At 39.5% G+C, this 19,221-nt stretch overlaps 1 protein-coding gene across 1 annotated transcript in view; it reads right to left on the bottom strand.

The window, feature by feature from the left end:
- grid1b (glutamate receptor, ionotropic, delta 1b) overlaps window positions 1–19,221 on the bottom strand; it is a 445,711-nt gene that overhangs the window by 39,672 nt on the left and 386,818 nt on the right. The window contains exons 6-8 of the mRNA XM_028430922.1: window positions 16,419–16,592; window positions 11,760–11,921; window positions 6,995–7,114 (exon numbers count right to left, since the gene is read on the bottom strand). Coding sequence (XP_028286723.1) covers window positions 6,995–7,114; window positions 11,760–11,921; window positions 16,419–16,592 — 456 coding nt within the window. The remainder of the gene's footprint in view (window positions 1–6,994; window positions 7,115–11,759; window positions 11,922–16,418; window positions 16,593–19,221) is intronic.

Here is a 19,221-nt window from a genome sequence, read left to right as displayed (position 1 = left end):
GACCAGAGTTACAGCAGTGTGAAGTGTAGGACTACCAGACTAGGGAACTCTATTCTTTCCCTCCGCCATCAGACTCCTCAGCTGACAAGAGTCTGTAACAATGAACTGTACCCTGCACATACTGACTGTTTATATCCAGTAACACAGTAACTGAAATATTGTCTACTGTTCTATGCACCTTAATATTCAATAATTGCACATGTACCATGCTGTTTACCTCCTGAAAGCGTTTGTACAATTATTCATTATCTGCTGAACAGCTGATGTAGCACACATGCGCATTAGAGCTTTAGAAAGCATTTTGTTCAGAAGGGATATTGAGTTTATTTGGAGGAAGTAACTTTGATAGTTATATAAACTTTATTCATTACTGAACCCCATAACCTAACATGCGCTGTTTCTTTGAGATACACAAATGTTGAATAACAGAAAAAGCCTCTGACTGAATTACTGTCTAATATCTAGTCCCTTCTGAAATCCAAACATTACATCTGTTTTTCCACATTCTGCTTCATTATTGCTTTTTTTCATTTTCAGCCCTGCCATTATCAGGCAGCCTAATTTGGTGTCTCTTTATGGGATGTCCAAGAGCTCAGCGGTCATTCATCACTGCCCACGCCTAATAAGAAAAAAAGGGCTCCATCGTTGTGGCTTTGGGAAAAAAAAAATGAAATGGGAGTAAAATATCTATCTTGTTATATGTATTATTCATAGAAATTAGCAAGCTTCGAGTTTTCAAAGGCACAAATTGTTGTTAACGGCTCTAAATTACCTCCGGGATTTGAAATTAGTACCGTCTGAGGCTCATTTTCGTTCTCCAACATTTCTAATGGATTCATTTCAGAAGGGCCGGTAACAGTGCAGTCCCCATTATAGACAAATGGGTGGGTAATTTCTATCCTCAACAAAATAACTGCAAACCTCTTTAGCTCTTCTGTATGAGCCAGGAGAGAGAGAGAAGAGACAACAGAGAAGAGAGAGACAAAGAGAGATCGAAAAACAGAGTGGCATTAAAATACAACATGTATAATTCATTACATATATCATTTGAATTTTATATATTTCAGCATAAATATAATGAAAAACATCAGTTTTAAAGTTTTGGGTCATGGTATACAGACACTTCTAAAGGGTGCACAAACTTTCAAGTATCACTGTACACAGTTAATATGAAACGCACTAATGAGTCTGAAAAGCAGACCAAATATGTCATTTAATATTGTAAATTACCACAGTGTAGCAAACTCCCCTGATGTGATTTGATCCATGCAAAACAACACAAAACTGTTGGTAAGATATTAAACTGACAAATGGTCTGATTTAATATTGATTGAATAGTTCTTATCTTTCCTCATTTTGCTGAGTGACCTGTTAAGCACTCCATGCAGGACCCCTGAGAGTCCTTAGACCCCAGTTTGAAAACCACTGCAGCTAAATCCAGGCCCTATTAGAAGTGGAAGAGGTTATCTGTCTGCTGTAGTCATCCCAGTGGTTGTCCTGCGCCTGATTAAAAACAGTGACTCGCAGACACTCCCTCTGAGGATAGTGGGCGAGAGCATAATGTCTTCTGACACACGTTCGGTCGCTGCCGCCGATCGAAGAGGATAGAAAAAAAATATCTTTTTTTTTCTTTCGTGGGAGGGTGATTTACCGACAACAAATTGCTGGGAAGACACATCAAAAGTCAATGAGATGAGAAAAGTGAGGACAGATAGATGGGATAACACACGGGGGAGGTCTGAAGGACCAGAGGGCTGCGGCATAAGTTTTCACGGAAAGAGGGAAATAACATTTCAATCTCTATCAGGTCTGATCTGGAGGTGGGAGGGGGGAGTGGTGTTTCATCTGTGGGGAAAATTTGTTTTGAGAAATGGCCCTGGGAGGAGAGAGGAGAGGCGTGGACAGCACAGAAAGATGGAGATGGAGATTTGGATAACACCAACACTGTAGGGGGAAAATGAATTGACTGTGTTTGCTGATATTTCAGCGCCAGCCAGACAAACATCCACCTGCACATCACAAACTCTAGAAAACTTTGCAGTGTTGGATAAACTCACACCAGCCTTGACTTCTCTCTTACACAAACAGACTTAGACTGCCTAAAGAAATAAGATAGCTTCTGTTGTTGAAAAGGTTAATGCGATTAAAATAGTTGTGTTGCCACGTTCCCTACATCACTTCCAATGTCTAACATGTTTAATTGCTATCGTATTTTAAACAATTTGGGTCTATCATTGTGCCCTTTATATGGAACCACAAAGCCATCAGTATCTCAAAAAAAAACATCTGTGTAAGCCAAAGGATGCTGAAGGCCAATGTAATATTGGGCCGCTCACCTGTCTAAACATATTTGTGAATGTATTTTGTTGTTGTTGTTACTGTTTTACTTTAACCTCATAAACCGGACAGTTAAGACAAACAGGAGGAATACCATTACTAGGCTCCGATTCAGGAAGTCATTTCATCTATTTGTTGTTTGTTTTAAAATCAGATTTCTATTGATTCATCTTAAATAACAACATTAATCATCAACACTAGCAGGTTACAACTACCAGCCACTAAAGTACAACTAAACAAGCCACTAGAGTATTTGTTGAATTAGCTTAACAATCTAATCATGCCCACCCACCTCACCTCCACCTCAGCTCCACTCATCTTTCAATTGTAAGAGGTTCCCGAAACAGCTAATCAAAAACCTATTGGTGACATCACAGACCACTCGTCCATAGTTATATTCAATCTATGGTCAGTCTGAAGTGTTAAAAATGTCATCACATCCTGCAGTTCCTCAGATGGCCACTTGAGGCTGTCTAAAACACAGTTATAAACAGGATACAGCTAGTACTATTCTGTTGTCTCTTTCCTTCTTTGAATATAAATATGATATTGTTTAGGTGTAAATATGTATTTATGTTGACAAATACTGTCTGTAATGCATGTATGTGAAGCACAGCAGTATACATAATATGTCACTGCTGTGAGCGAGTGAGAGGTTTAAATAGTGGGACATCTTCATTATGTCAGTGTTTATTCTACAGATGTATTTCTGTGCACGCTGGGAGTAGTATTGATACTTGCTGGTAAGTGTGTGCGTGTGTGTGTGTAAAGGAGAGGGCCCTGAGTTCTCCTAATGGCTATTATGCAACAAAGGGGGGGCTCATAACTCAGAAAGAGAAGCTAGGTGATTAAATCTTCATTACTGCAGCAACTATGCCTGTGTGTGTGTCCTGACACCCTTGCGCTAACACAGTGCCTGCGAGCTGCAATCATGTAAATTGTTATTTATACTTCTTTACAATAATTTGAGAATACTGCAATAGCGTCATTGTTTCATTACCACTGTGTCTTTTAACACCATGTGACGCACTGTGACTACGCAGACAGCATGAGCTGACAATGGTCTGCTCAGAACATCATGTAAACGTTACACAATGAGTTTAAAAAAAAAAATAAAAATAAGAATTTCCTGTTTCCTGATTTTGTATGATTTATTCTTTGGACACTCCTGCTCTATACAATGACACATGTGTTCTATCTGAGGCAAAGTAAGTTACATTATTCAATACACACTCAGTCTTGCACAGCACATCACTTGCGAGGTCATGCATATAGTTTAATTATATTCCCTAGCCCCTCTTTATTGATTAATGTATTGTAAGATAGCATCCACATGTATTTGCAGGGCAAATTAAAAATTAAAAAAAAATTAAAAATTAAAGCTCCTCTGAGTGTTAATTAAAATCACATTTATGTTGTTAGAAACTAGGTGCTTTGATGGCAACGGATGAATGTTCACAATTCTTAACAGCAACTTTTTCAGTGATTGGAAAAAATTAATAAAGTGAGAACTGTTCGCACTCCATGTTGCATAAACTGTCTTTGTACACAAAGAGAGACACAGTACTGTAAATCTGCCCTGCTCCACAACTGTAGCTCCCGTGAGGCACTAATGGAGATGCAATAGTTAAAACTCATGAGATAATGCTGCTGTTATCTAACAAAGCAATTTTATCCTTCTTAAAATGGCATCCATGCAGCAACAGACGTTCAGTTTTCACGCGGTCAAGATTTGACAGTAATCAGCTGTGAGACAATGATCAGTTTGACGCTAATATAAACAGGTACAAAGACAATTTTGCTATTTGTATTATAAACCAGGCGTGTTGCAGTTATAATGAGCATTTCTAGAAAGCTATGTAGATTTATATCAAAGACAACAGACGACTGAAACCATAAAGATGAAAAAAAGTAATTTTACAAAACCTTAAGTTAACATTTTCATAATATTTCCCACCAAAAGGCAATTGTAGCTTGTAGATTTGGTCATTTTCTTCAGTTAAATTGAAAACAAAACTGAAGTGAAACTGAAGTTTTTGCTGCAAAATAGAAGCCAGGAGTCAGTGCTCAGCTTCAGTCAGAAATGATAAAAACCACACACACCTAGGCGTAGTCATGGAACTGAAATTGAACAGCCACATTAAAACAATTACAAACTCAACCTACTATCACTTACAGCAGGATTTGGAAAAAAAATAACGTTTTCTAGAAGGCCAATTAGACAGCAGTAAAAGATCTCAAGTCAAGAGCAGACACATGAATCACAAAAAGCTTAGGGCCAAAATACCTCACTGATCTTCAGTGGTGGAACTGTTTGTACTTCTGTACTGTACTTAAGTAAATTTTGCGTATCTATCCTTTACTTAATTAAAAATAATAGTGCATACGTTAGACTTTTACTTTAACATTCTGCAGCTATTATCTATCATTTCTACTCCACTACATTTCTACAATGTTTTTGTTACAAAGGTATGGATTGCGTTGTATTTCCAAAGTTTAAACCTCTATCAGCTCCAATGCGTTTGGCAGCAGCACAGAATGAGACTAGACTGTCACTGGCCTCCTGTCCTCTGTAGCTAACCTTACCATTGAACATGGATCCAGAGTCAGCCTCCGATGAACTGAGCCACCAGTGGCTGTATTTAAAAGATAAGTTTGAATTGAGAGGGCCCAAAAATGATTCATGGACATACCAGTGCATTCTGTGTCAGCCTCAAAGAAAAGAGTTGCTGGCAGAGATTTACTAGTAGTGACCAGAGTTGGGCATGTTACTTCAAAAAAGTAACTTGTTATAGTTACTTCTCCCAAAAAGTCACTGAATCAGTAACTGAGTTACATCATTATAAAAGTAACTAATTATTAGTTGTGTTACTATTTTAACGAATATGTTATATGCTAATCTACACTGTTGAGATGATGTGAGACAGGGCTCCTATCAAATTCAATACATTATATAATCATTACTGGTGGAACAATAAAAAACAGCTGATGTTTTAGAACTCTTGAACAGCAGCATATTTTGCTTGAAAAATCAAGCTTGTCGTAGCGCCATCTCCTTTGTTAGCAGAGTTCATGGTATCACTTGGGTTAGGGCTGCTACCAAAAGCGTCTAATATGTTGAAGTGTGTGACAGTGTGAGGTGCTTCATGAGATTCTAATTGCTTGCTGAGATGGATGCACACGTTGTTCCTGGACATAATGTACATGTCACATATATGGGGAAAAGTAATGTTTGTTGTACCTTCAGTTGATTAAAAAACTCTCTTCGGATTCACTTGACTCGCCATAGCTTTTACATGCACAGCTGTCTGTGTAACTCAATGTCCTACAAATACTTTCCCAACTTTAAACAAAGAAGTTACATCATAAACATTCATCGGCGGCGGGGCACAGATGAGTATTCTGCACATTTATTATTGCATACTGCATAAAACCAAAAGTTTAATGAAGCAGAGAAGGAGTGGGTTTTTAGAAACACTGAGTTCAGGTTCCCTGTCTGTGAAGGCTATGCGTTACTGCACTGTTTCACTATGTCCGACATGATAACTGATGACATTCAACTGCATCCACAACAACAACAGCCCGCAGCGCTCCACTGTGCAGTACAAGGCAGCGCTGTCAGGCTGCTCTGTGCAAACAAACAGAATGGGAGAGTCTCTGTGCAATAGCAGTTTCTCCAAACAGGTCAGCACGTTAGGTTCCCAACTCTGACTCAACTATGTTGTGTTAATATGTACATGGGTACTAGTGTTTGTTTAACAGGTGGCTAAAGAAGTGGTGGGGATGGACGTGTAAATGTGTGCATGAGACAAAAAATGTGTGTGAAAGCAAAAAAAGGTGTATGTGAACGCGAGAAAGTGTGTGTAATCGAGTGTGAAAGAGAGAGTCAGAAATGCATAACAGGCTGAGCTGTTGGCGCTACAAAAATCTGACACTAAATCTGGTTTCACTCCACTGAAGCACCAACATCTCAACTTGCTCTGAGTGAATCAGAAACATTAAAGCTACGATGCGGAAATGATTCTGTCATGGTAAAAAGAAAGTACGTCCTTTTTTCAACTCTACAGTTTCACATATCAGGACTTAAAAATAAAGGTTGTTCTTGAAAAGAACTTTATGCAAATGAATCTGCACCTTGCAAAACTCTAGCCGAGTAATTATGAACATGCAATCTAGAAAGAAGGCAGATTCAGATGACTCAAATTATTTAAGTGCCACTTTCACTGAACTATTCTGGAGACAACCACAGCCATCATGCTGTGGTTTAAAATTCTGAATAGACAGCACGTTGCATCAGATGCAGCCAGGAAAAGTTTGAGCCGCTGTTTGTTTGTTTGTTGGTCATGCGATGCTAAAGAATAGCATATATCTGTGTATAAAATGTGGGCACATACCAATACTGCTTCCACAGAAAGGAAGCAGTAATGAAGGAAGATAGGAAGTAGCAGCTAGGTGCTGCTAATCAATTGCTTTTGCTTAAGTGCAATGATCTCAGAGAAGCAATTGTTTAACATTCAGAGAGTTGCCGATCTTTCCAAGAGTGGAGATCTGGTGTGACATGTCCTGTGGTTATTTGAGATCTGCTAATTACTAAATTATTTTTTTATTATGTTCTGATACATAAAACCACAGAATTCAAAGAGTCAGGTAAACTCACCCTCTTGATGTCCTTGCCAAATGTCTCACTAAAGCTGGAGCCGAGGATCTCAAACTGGACGTGGGAGTTGGAGCCACTATCCTTAAAGTCCATGATACCTGTCAGTCCTGTGATATTTCCCTGAAGGGTAGACAGAGAGAAAGAGAAAAGATGAGGAAGACGCCAGGGGAGGTGAACTGCACATGCATGTAACAAGAGATGTACAATGCATTCCCTTCTTATTCCACTTGTAATTAATCAGCAGCTATTATTTAATGATCAGTTCATTATGAGTGAGTTCTGCTTTCTGGCTGTTTAAAGATAGATACATGCCATATAAATTATCATCAGAGCCTGACTAAATGAGTTGCGTTCAGCTTGTGACTGCAGTGATGTTCCACCGAAAGGCTGAAATGTCATTTCATGACTTCCATCAGTTCATTTTGGCTGTAAAGCAAGACTGAAGATACCCGTCACAGCAGGCAGGCCGACTAAATGTTCCTCTGTCAGCCGCAAAGGTCGCCATCACAGTCACCCGCAGGACAGTAATGTTTGAAAATGTTTGAAAATGTTTTGGTTTGGTTTGCTTACGGAGCCAGCGATGCTTCCAGGCGTGAAAATAATCTTGCACTTTCATGCACCTGGTTAGAGTTGAGAGTGAGTGACATCAGGTTCTTGTGAGTTGTGATGCATTTTTAAAAAAAAGTTAAAGTGTGCTCCATTTTTCACTCTGTGTGTGTCATTTTCTCTCAAAGTCATTTTCCATTTCATCAGCGCAGTCAGAGCAGGCAGCAAGAGAAAATGATGTTAAAGGCAAAAACGCAAACATTCCTCATACACAAGAGGAGGTGATATGAAAAAGAGATGCGGCACACTAATGACATCATGTTTTGTGTGTGTTAAAGCTGCTCATGTAGAGTCTCTCTCTACTTCCTGTCTTTTGCTGTTGCCTAGCAACCAGCACAACTTCACCCTCTTTAGTTTATTTTTCTAGTTGCTAATTCTAGTTCCTAATTATATTACTTTGTTATTTCTATGCTTTTAAAAAATAAGCACAATGCTAAGAGATGCTGCATTGGCTGTCCTTCACTCAGATACAAAACTCGATAAAATGGGACAGAACAGGTTCTTACTAAAAAATGAGGTCTCTGCTAGGTGATAAATAATCTTGTTGACATCTCTGTTGAGCAGTGGATTCTTGTAAACTGATGAAGTTGTGGTGTCAAAGTATTCTAACTAATCTGTATGGACCAGGCAGATTTCCAATGCATTATCATGGAGAAAATGGGATAAATGTGTATTCGTTTCCAAACATTTCTATGACCTCTATTGCTGTGTGATAGGTCTCAGCTACTAACAAACAAAAATGCTTCCTCATATACACTATTGGTATTATTGGATTTTTAAATTTTTCTTTTTGGGGCAGGACAGTGGTGCAGTGTTTAGCGCTGTTGCCTCACAGCTAATAGGTATCTTATTAAATTTCAGCTGTGGCCTTTCTGTGTGGAGTTTGCCTGTTGTCCCTGTGCAGGCTCCCTCACACATTCTTAAGGCATGCTTGTTAGGTTAACTGGTGACTCTAAATTACCCTCATGTGAGTGAATGGTTGTTTATTTATCTATGTTGCCCTGCGATGGACTGGCAACATCATAAAAAAGGCTAATTAACCTAGGTAACTGCTGGCTGAACTTGTCTGTGGCTATAGGATGCGTCTACAAGCTGTTACAGCAAAACTACATATTATTGGAATTAACTCTTTGAGGTGCTGATGCAGAGTGTGCAGTGATTTTCCCAAGGGGTGCCCAAAATTTTGCGTACCATTGTATATAGCTGGGAAAGGCTTCAATGCAGGACAAAGCAGGTTCAGAAGATGAATGGATGAAAATGTTTCATTTTTTCCCCTTTCTCGCTATTTTTTAAAAAAATTCCAAGGTTGTCTTCAAATTAAAGAATACGAAATCAAAAATAACTTACATGTTATGTAGTCACTTGGATGGACAGTCTGCATGTGTTTTACCTCAAACGAAAACTATCTGTCGATATTACTTAAAATCAATATCATGATTAATTGAAGCATTTTTCTCAATTAACAATTAATGAGCGACTATTATTTTTATTTATTTATTTATTTATTTATTTATTTTTTGGGGGGGGGGGGGGGGGGGGTAGTTAAATATGCTCAACGTCAGCTTCGCTCATGGCTTCGCTTTGAGTGAAGGCAGACTAAATAAAAGAGACCCAGTCACGTGACTTGTTACATACTCCACTAGTAGTTGTTTCGGCCCGGACTTTGCATAATTCACGAGAAACGTGTGTGCATTACTCCTCGTTTGGTCCTCCCGCTGCAGCGCGCACACACACAGACACAGACACAGGTTGACGTTACGCTGCTGAACGGCAGAAGCCGCAGTTTAGGAGCAAGATGTTGCTAATATTTGGTATTTCTCGGTTTTGCTTGTTTCCCAAATATCTCAGCTTCAAACATTCACCTAAACTGCTGCTTCTGCCGACGTTCAGCAGTGAGACGTCTTCAGAACCTGTATGCGTGTGTGACTTTTTCGTTTCTCGTGAAGTATGATAAGTTTGTTATTGTTCTTGCCACCTCTGGAACACGAACAGATTTCTCTGTTCTCTGGATATGTTACAAGCTCTACAAAGCACTTTTATTTGATTTTTGCAGCAAGGGGACATCACAGAAAAGTAAAAACCGAATTATACGTAAACGTAAAAGTAAAATTACGTCGGGTAGAGGATCTAAATGTCAGTTTCGATATATTTTTGGTTAATTGCCCAGCCCTAATTGTGAATTCAGTTAACACACAATGAGGGTTGATAATTTTCTGCTGTATCAAAGCAACAGGTACATGTATTCTAGTTTCAAAATGAAGCATGATATTTACATTAGACGTCGTATTTTCCGGAGTGACATTTTGGGCATTGCTGGGGATTATTTCAGCAAAAAAAACATACTTTATTGAGGGCATCATAGCTGCTAGCGGCCGCCTGCATCTCTGTCTCGGTGTGTACATATACATGAGAATAATAAATAGGGAGAGCAGCAAAGATCTTCTAACAAGCTCTGTGGTTATTACCCTGATACATGTCAAAAGAAACAAACTGATGTTTTTTAATAAAACGCAGCCATTTGTGCTCTGAGGGACTCATCAGCACGTCTGAGAAGCATCTTTCACCAATTAGACTGTGAGAGTGAGTCTCCAGGTTGCACAGTGCCATTTAGATGCCCGTCAGAGATGGGCTGAATGACTCTCTTGTTTCATCAGCAAGGCTTCATGTTTGATTTATAATCTGTTAACAAAGGAGTTGTTTATTCTTTTATTTAATGTTGGCATGAAACTATCTTCAGACTCTACAATTTCTTTTAATCAGATACAGAAAACGTTTGAAATGAAGTGGGTGTTTGATGAACACTTCATTGTTTGAATTTAATAAAACAAAATGTTTTATTTTTGTATTTATTCATTTTATCTGTTGAAAATAACGAAATAAAGTGACACCATTAAGGCAAAAAAAATAAAAAAAAGGCTAAATATTTGTGTGATGATGTACACTGAACAAAAATATTTAAGGCAACACTTTTTCAGTGAGCTGAGCTCAAAGCTCTATAATGTTTTCTATATAAACAAAAGGCCTATTTCTCTTAAATATTGTCAATAAATCTGTCTAAATCTGTGTTAGTGAGTGCTTCTCCTTTGCCAGGATAACCCATCTACCTGACAGGTGTGGCTGATCAAGATATTGATTACACAGCATGATTATTACAAAGGCTGGCCAACAATAAAAGGCCACTCTAAAATGTGCAGTTTTATCACACAGCACAATGCCACAGATGTCGCAAGATGTCAGTTGGCATGCTGACTGCAGAAAATGTTCATTTCTGTCTCCAAAGGAGTTTCAGAGAATTTGGCATTAAATCCAACCTGCTTCTGCAGCCCACGTGTAACCACACCAGCCCACATCCAGCATGTTCACCTCCAAAATTGTCTGAGACCAGATGCAACAACTGGTTTGCATAACCAAAGAATTTCTGCACAAACAGTTTGTCATCGTAACATTGTAATGTCACTTTGGAGAGGTGTTCTCTTCAAAGATTAATCCCAGTTTTCACTGTACAGGGCAGATGGCAGACAGCATGTATAGCGTTGTGTGGGTGAACATTGTGGATCTGGTAGTCCATGGTTATGGTTATGGTATGAACGAACACAGGTGCATTTTAATGATGCCATTTTGAATGCACAGAGATACCGTGACAAAATGCTATAGCCTGTTGTTGTGCCATTCATCCACGAGCATCACCTCATGTTGCAGCATGATTATGCACGGCTCCATGATGCAAGGATCTGTACACAACTCCTGGAAGCTGAAAACATCCAAGTTCTTGCATACACACTGGATATGTCACCCATTGAGCATCTTTGGGATGCTCTGGATTGGCGTATACGACCGCATGTTCCAGTTCCTGCCAATATCCAGCAACTTCGCACAGCCAATGAAGAGGAGTGGACCAACATTCCACAGGTCACAATCAACAACCTGGTCAACTCTATGCGAAGGAGATGTATTGTGCTGCGTGGGGTAAATGGTGGTCACACCAGACCTGACTGGTTTTCTGACCCCTGAGAGAAATAGGCCTTTTGTGTACATTGAAATCATTTTAGATCTTTGACTTCAGCTCATGAAAAAAAAGGAGCAAAAACAAAAGTTTTGTTTGTTTCACACATGCGATTTTCTTCTCTATTCTTGCTCTGAGTGCATCATTAATTTTTACCTTCTGGATGGTCTCCAGCATTGACCAGCCTCCATTCCAGGGCTTGGTGGATTTCCTGATGCAGTTAAGGCTGGCCATACTGTGCCACTTCCTGTCCTCCAATTTCCTGTAGAAGGCGTTGGCCAGCATCAATACGCTATCGTACAGGTAGAGGTTGGACACCTGGAGGGGGTGGAAGCCATATAAAACTGATTTTAAAATGCAGGCAAAAATAGCACAGTACAGTTGTGTATTACAGATAATTTAATTCTTCAGAGATGATTTTAGTCATAGATGACTTAATGGATATTCATATTTACATTAATAGTCTCAATAATTCAATTCCGACTTTGAAATTGTGACTAGCAACAAAAATTCTATTACAGATTGCATGGATGTTCTGTGGCTGAAATTACAATTGTCACGAGCAGCAAAAGTGGCGCCACTTGAACAGTACTCAGAAGAACGATATGAATATCTGAAATGTTCATTTTCACCAGAAAGCACTGAATTATGGATACAAACATCCACTCTGCTGCACATATTAAATGTGAAAGTGGCTCGCCGTATAAGTACACACACACTGAGCGCATGTGTGACGCAGCTGCATCATCTGCCGGCGCTAACCTAACACCACCACCACACACACACAGGCGGGATGGTGTGATGACAGTCAGCTAGTAGCCAGCCCGTCCACATGTGTTCATGTTGTCTCACCCAAGGCTTCAGAGGGCAGAGGAAACACACTGTGACAAATCGAAACACACACACTAATGCCAAAGCGGGGAGCAGAGACCAAATGCAGGGTGACAAATGAGCATCGCTCTGTCCAGATGAGTACAGCTGACTGGCATGATGTTGAAACAGCACGCTGCCTGAGGCCATGACACACACACTTGTGTCTTTTCTCTGCATCCTCTTTTGTCTTTAAATGGCTAAATCCGAAGAAAACACATTTTGCACGACATAGATACACAGAAGAAAAGTGAAGAAGAAGAAAAGGCTGTCTGAGATGGAAAAGTTTTGCTACAAAGATAAAAAAAAAACAAGCCAGAGATTGATTGCAGGAGACAAAGCATACAGAAAAATCCCTGAAGGTATGCTGCAGTAACAACTGATGGATCAGAGGAGTACATTCATTCATAAATATGAATCGCTACTGAAAGGAAAAAGACTGTAATTATTTGAGTATTTAAACACTGCACAGTTAAAAATTGCTGCATTCAAGATTGTACATATTACAGTTAACATTCTTCTGCCTCCTCTGACTGCCCTGCTTTGATCTAAATATAGAGGATGTGCACATACCTTCTCTGTCATGTTTTATTGTAATTAAGACATCACCACTTTCTTACTTACAGTCTTCACCTAATGCAGCTTTCACCCTGCTTTACATGAATTAATTAAGACAAATGCTATTTTTACCAGCCTCCTGGAATGCTTCTGGTGAGGGCAAAGAGAGATGAAGGTGAAGGTGATGGAGAGGAAGGAATAAAATATGAGGATAGGGAGGAGAAGTAAAGAGAAAACCACAAAAGGAATGTTTGGCATTAAAATATAATAGTAAACGTCATCACAAGACATTGAGGTGGAAGAGAGAAGACAGAAGGTGAAAATAAAGGAAAAGAAACAAAAGAAAGACAAAGGATGAGAAAAAAGAGACACACAGGAGACAGTGTTGTGACATCCGTGTACTGACCCAGCTGTGATGTCCAAAAACTACACTCATCTCCACAAATGTCAAAACAAGCCAGAAAAAAACACAACATTTGTCAGTGTGAATTACAGTAATTGTTCTGTTTGCTGCCTTTAAATGTCAAAACCACACATCACTGTGGTATTTCACAAGTAGAAATAATAGTCAGTGCATGTGTCGGAGGTGAATTGTTTTGTACCTTGCAGAGCATTCATTGTGCAATCTTTGTGTGTCCACAGTTTAAATTACTTACAACAGAACAAAAGCAGCACCTGCATGCTGTAATGCAGCAAAAAACTTTGCTGTTCTTAGATCTTTGGCACATAACAGGACATGAACAGTGGCTATTTAAAGACTTCTCACACTCATCAAGGTCAGATTTTTATATAACAAGGTAATGTGAAAGGCATCTGCATCTGCAGAATCAGCTGAATCTGCAACTTCTCTGAGGTTTATAGTGACTTCCAGATGATTGTTTAGCTGTCAGGCTACAGCTTTACTGTTTTAATTTACTGTCAACGCTCTGACGGTGTCATTTTCAGCTGCAGCAGGCAGCTGTATTCACAGAGGAAAAGCCTCTACACATGTTCACAGCATATACAATCAGAGGATTGGAGCTACAAGATCGAAATTACTGAGAGAATATTTACCTTGTGACCAAAAGTTCATTTACAAACTAATGATGCTAAATTAATAAATGCGGTTTTGATTGCTTATTCGATTCCCTTGCAGGCAACAACATGAGTTGATTAAATAGTAAACACTTAAATAGTGTAGATAATATTGTAATTTTTACTCCCTCCTAGTGGCTGTGATGTCGGCGTCTTCAGACCACATTCACTGCTCAGTGTGTCTCCTCTCCTGTAGACTGCAGGAAACTTTGAGTATCCTCGTTTAACATTTAGCTGATATCTGAACGCTAAAATCTGATCTGACAGCCTCGGCGCTCTGTATACTGTAAGTGTATGGTCCTCGTGTGGGTGGGCAAACTTATGAATGCGCTCATGAATTTATGGATGTGTGTTTCAACATCACAGGGTGAAGACTTTGATATGTGTGCTAAGCATAAATGCAGAGGAATGCTTCTGTCGCTGACTGAACCAATGACTGGCCCCCTAAGGCGGAGCTAGAAAAAGTTTGGGTGGGTCAAATGTAGAGGACGATCTTCACCACAAAGAAAACACAAAGGGGTTTTAATACAGATTTCGGCATAGCACACTAGGAGGAAGAATAACGGTAATGTAAGACAGCAAGAGGAATCTTGCTCATTACATTCCTTTTTTCCTTTTCAATTTAATAATTTGTGTCCAGTGATGAATAATTTTTGCCTTAATTACTAAATTGTGCCCTCAAACTAACTAATTAATTTTCTAAATCTTTTATTCTTTTACCTTCCTTCAACACTCTTATTATGGAAAAATCTGACCGAGGAACAACATGCATATAATTCTTTGTGTTTGACTGTTTAATGTAATTTTGTCATCTGTTTAAAGCAGTGGCGTAGGAAGCATTAAAAATGTGGGGGGGACACCTTCTGTGGGTGGGTGGTGAAAAAAAGCACATCAGTATATTATGAAATATAATATAATAATATGAAGTAGTTGCGATTTCCTGTGGATTTTAACAGGTTGTTAAACTATTTTACCTACAGAAGTAAACACTTAATGACTATTTCAGAGACAGATTCAACAAAAACTCGGTGACAAACAGAAACTAATTCCAAGTGAAACAACAGTTTTGTCAAACATACTGGTGCTACTACACTAACAGCCTCCATATCTGAGGCCTTCTCTCATTTACAAAGATGAAAAACTGGCAAATCCCATAGAAAAATGAACCAAACTGCTTAATGCAGATAATAATGAAACACTAAAAATACTAACTTACAAAAAGATGCATGTCTTTATTTTATTTGCTTAAAAAACTGCTCAATTCACAACAAACCTTGTGGATGTGTTTATAATGATGCCCTGCCTTTTCTGCTACATCAGTGTTTCCCTGTTCATGTAATGCTCCACTGTGTCCTGACGGTCCATCACATGTATTTTATTCTTGCTGATAAGAATAGGAGCAGGTGGCTATGTGCACTGGCTCGGCGAGGCTGAAGCTAGCAGGCTAACAGGGGCTAACCTGACCTTATTACAATATGGGTTAATGCTGAAAATAACTCTAACTCTCCGTGTCTTTGTTAGGAATCTCCTCATGTCCATTGTGTGTGGGGAGGGAGCAGAAAAGGCAACAACATGTCGTCAGACAAATAATACCGTCTACTGTAACTGAGAGTAAACAGTAGCTTCCTCCCAACTTTTCTAAGTTGATTTAACATCAACCTAACGTCTCCTGGGGCCATGTTACAAACAGTCAGGCTTTAGCATGAGCTGGACTTTGTGGGATGACACTGAAGTTACCTCCTCCAGCTTCGACCACTGACGGTTCTCTTTACGGTGTTTTATGCTCGCTCGAAAAAAGCCACTGGCTTTGTTAGGTCCGTTACTATAGTAACGGTATTGCAGCGCTGTGGTAACCAGGAAAACATGGAGTGGATTTCAGCGGTGAGGTTATTCTCTTATGAACCAAGTGGAACGGAGTTTTTCACGAGCAATCGAAACAGCGTTAGGTGGAGTTTCCTACTCACTAAATGTGGGGGGGTCCAAACGGGCCGTTTTAAAATGTGGGGGGGGGACACGTCCCCCTCTGATATAATGGTAGCGACGCCTATGGTTTAAAGGTCTTTTATCCACAAAGGAGAGAGATGAGGAACAATTAAGGTGTCAGAAATCATGAAAAGATCAATTCAACAAAATTGTGTTCAATAAATGAAATTTTATGTATGAAATAAAAGAAAATAAATCAGAAAAGATGCCCGTGCATCAGTTGTATGCTGATTACAAGGGAAAATCAGTTTTTTTCTGACTAACGTGTGATGGATAAATTAGCATATTAACATTTTGAATGTGCAGGAATAATAATAGTAGTGATTTTACCTCCAGGTTCTGCAGGTATCCTTCCTGCGGGTCGCACAGGAGCGAGGAGATCCGGTGGTTCTGCCTCATACAGCGGGTGCTGCTGTCCTTCCACAAGGGAAAGATCTGCCGGATCACTGTCATTCGTCCCAATGCACTGTGGGTAAGCTCCAGGATCTCTGTATCGCTGATTTCCTGCAGGGGGACAAAGTGGAAGGAGAACTTATTGACCTTGCTCGCTGTTTGCATAGTGACTGGATGTGCGGTGATTGTTGTTGTTCCCAGGAGTCAGATAAGTGTTTGTCTAACAGGCAGACATTGATTGTAAAAGCTTTCTCAAGTGTGCGTAAACAAGCGTGTATCTCTATCCAGCACCAGATCAACAACATAACGTTAACCCGTGCATTAAATTATAGCAGTAATTGTACCGTTTGTACATAAAAACAAATGACAGTGTTAAAGCCAAACTTACTGGTGGACTCACACAGACCATCAGAAAGCTTCCTTTAATTACTATGATGCTGTGAAACCCAATTATTTTGTGAGGTGTAATTAGCCTCCATCTAACTCTAAATGAAAAATATAGATGTATAAATATCAGTATTATTATAATAGTTTAATAATACCAAACATAATTACAGTCTACATCTTAAGTACAAGTCAACAAATGACTAGGATATTTTTTATCACAAAAGTCAGTTTTGAAGCTTGTCTGCTTCGATTTTAGCTGAACAGCAGTTATGCAGATGTGTAGCTCATTTGTTTTGAAATGGACTTCTCAAAAGGGAACGCTTAACTCACTGTAACTCCAAGTCAGTCACACTTCTGTAAAATCAGCCTGTCCAGTTAGGAAGCAACACTGATTGTGAATCAATTTCAGCTACTGTTGTGCAAATGGTAGACAACAGGTGGAAATGAGAGGCAATTATCAAGACAAACCCTATAAAGGAGAGGTTCTGCAGGTGCTGACCACAGACCATTTCTCTGTTCTCATCCTTTCTGCCTGATGTTTGATCACTTTTGCATTTTGTCAGTGCTCTCACCCCTAGAGGTAGCATGAGGTGGTGTCTACAACCCACACAAGTTGCTCAGGTAGTGCAGCTGATGCCATGGAGAACTTTCTGGTGCATGTAACATTCTCCAGCATAATCGGTTTGGCGGTGGGTCAGTGATGTTGTGGGGAAGCATTTCTTTGGAGGGCCTAACAGCCCTCCATGTGCCAGCCAGAGTTACCCTCACTGCCATTAGGTACTGGAATGAGATCCTAAGACCCTTTGTGAGACCATATGGGTTCCTTCTGATTCATGACAATGCTAGGCCTCATGAGGCTGAAGTGTGTCAGCAGTTCCTGCATGATGAAGGCATTGATGCTATTGACTGCTCTGCCCATTCCCTAGACCTGAATCTAATCGAGCACATCTGGGACATCATGTCTTGTTCCATCCACCAACACTACGTTGCACCACAAACTGTCCAGGAGATGAATGATGCTTTAATCCAGGTCTGGGTGGAGATCCCTCAGGACAACATCCACCGCCTCATCAGGAGCATGCCCAGACATTGCAGGGAGGTCATACAGGCACGTGGAGGCCACACATGGGCCATGGGATCATTTTGATTTACATTGATCATTTTTATGTTATTTTGTTCAATGTATTCCACTATGCAATGAATAAAGATTTTCAACTAGAATATTTTTATTCATTGAGATCTAGGATGATCTAGATTATTTTAGTGTTCCCTTTCTGTCAAGCTAAAGGGTTTAAAGCCAAAACAAACTGAACAGGTGCTCCTTACATTCTGAAAGATGTGGGCCTCTGCTTTGTGCTGTGTATAAGCCACCACACAGGGTTTGAATAATATCTTCTATCTAGACTGTACTCCATGAAACTATTCTGTTGTTCACATAAGAGAAAAATATGTAATTTCCTGAAATCATGGAAAAATCCATCTGCAAAGGAAGAGTGCTTGATAAGACTGAATTTATATAACAGACTTGCTACTATTTCCTGATAAGGTATTTGTACTTTTACTTAAGTATAGGATCTGACAACTACTTCTACTACTCCGACACTCCGTGCGTAAGACACAATAATTCAACTGAAACCATTTGATGCCAGTTGTCATCCACATAATGGGAGCAGAAAAGGAGCTGAAACTGATGTGATGGTAATGACCTGCATTCAAGCACAAGGAGAATGGAGGCAAGAAAGGGATCATGGGAAAGGCAGGGAGGAATCAGATTAGAGGTTTGGAGGGTAGTTATTTTCTAAGAAACATAGCAGAGTGTGATCTAGCTTCCAGGAACAGGTAATGGTGCTGTGAAGAAAGATGGGCTCCTGAATGAGAACTCTTCGCAGCGTGAGGGTTATTCAAAAGCAATGAGGCAAAACAGATGATATAAAACATGAAACTGTTCACGATAAGCTGCTAAGTAACTGCTGGTCGGCATTATGACAGAAAGTCTATACCTTGCTCGTAGCTCATTACGTAGCAGGAAATGTTTGTGAGGTCGATGATAAATGTATGTGTGCTGCACAGCTGTGTGAGGCTGCAGGTGGTAACAATGATAATAATAAGGTATAATGCTTATCATCCTTAAATTTTAATTTAGCATGATAATATTCCTTAATACATCTTTGTTAACTGTTGGATATATTACTATTTTGACCTGATTATGGCACCAGACTAATATCATTGGTGGTTGCAGTTTATCCTCATATGGATTAAGAAATCAAGTGTCACATCAATATGATTTGTCATTTGAAAAGGAAGTTGGCATTGGTATTAGCAACAGTAATAGTAATCTCTGTGCCCCTTGTAT

This window comes from Parambassis ranga, chromosome 19, assembly GCF_900634625.1.
Source record: "Parambassis ranga chromosome 19, fParRan2.1, whole genome shotgun sequence".
Taxonomy (NCBI): Eukaryota; Metazoa; Chordata; class Actinopteri; family Ambassidae; genus Parambassis; species Parambassis ranga.
Note: the sequence above shows the minus strand (reverse complement) of the source record. Positions and strands in the feature narration are given on the sequence as shown.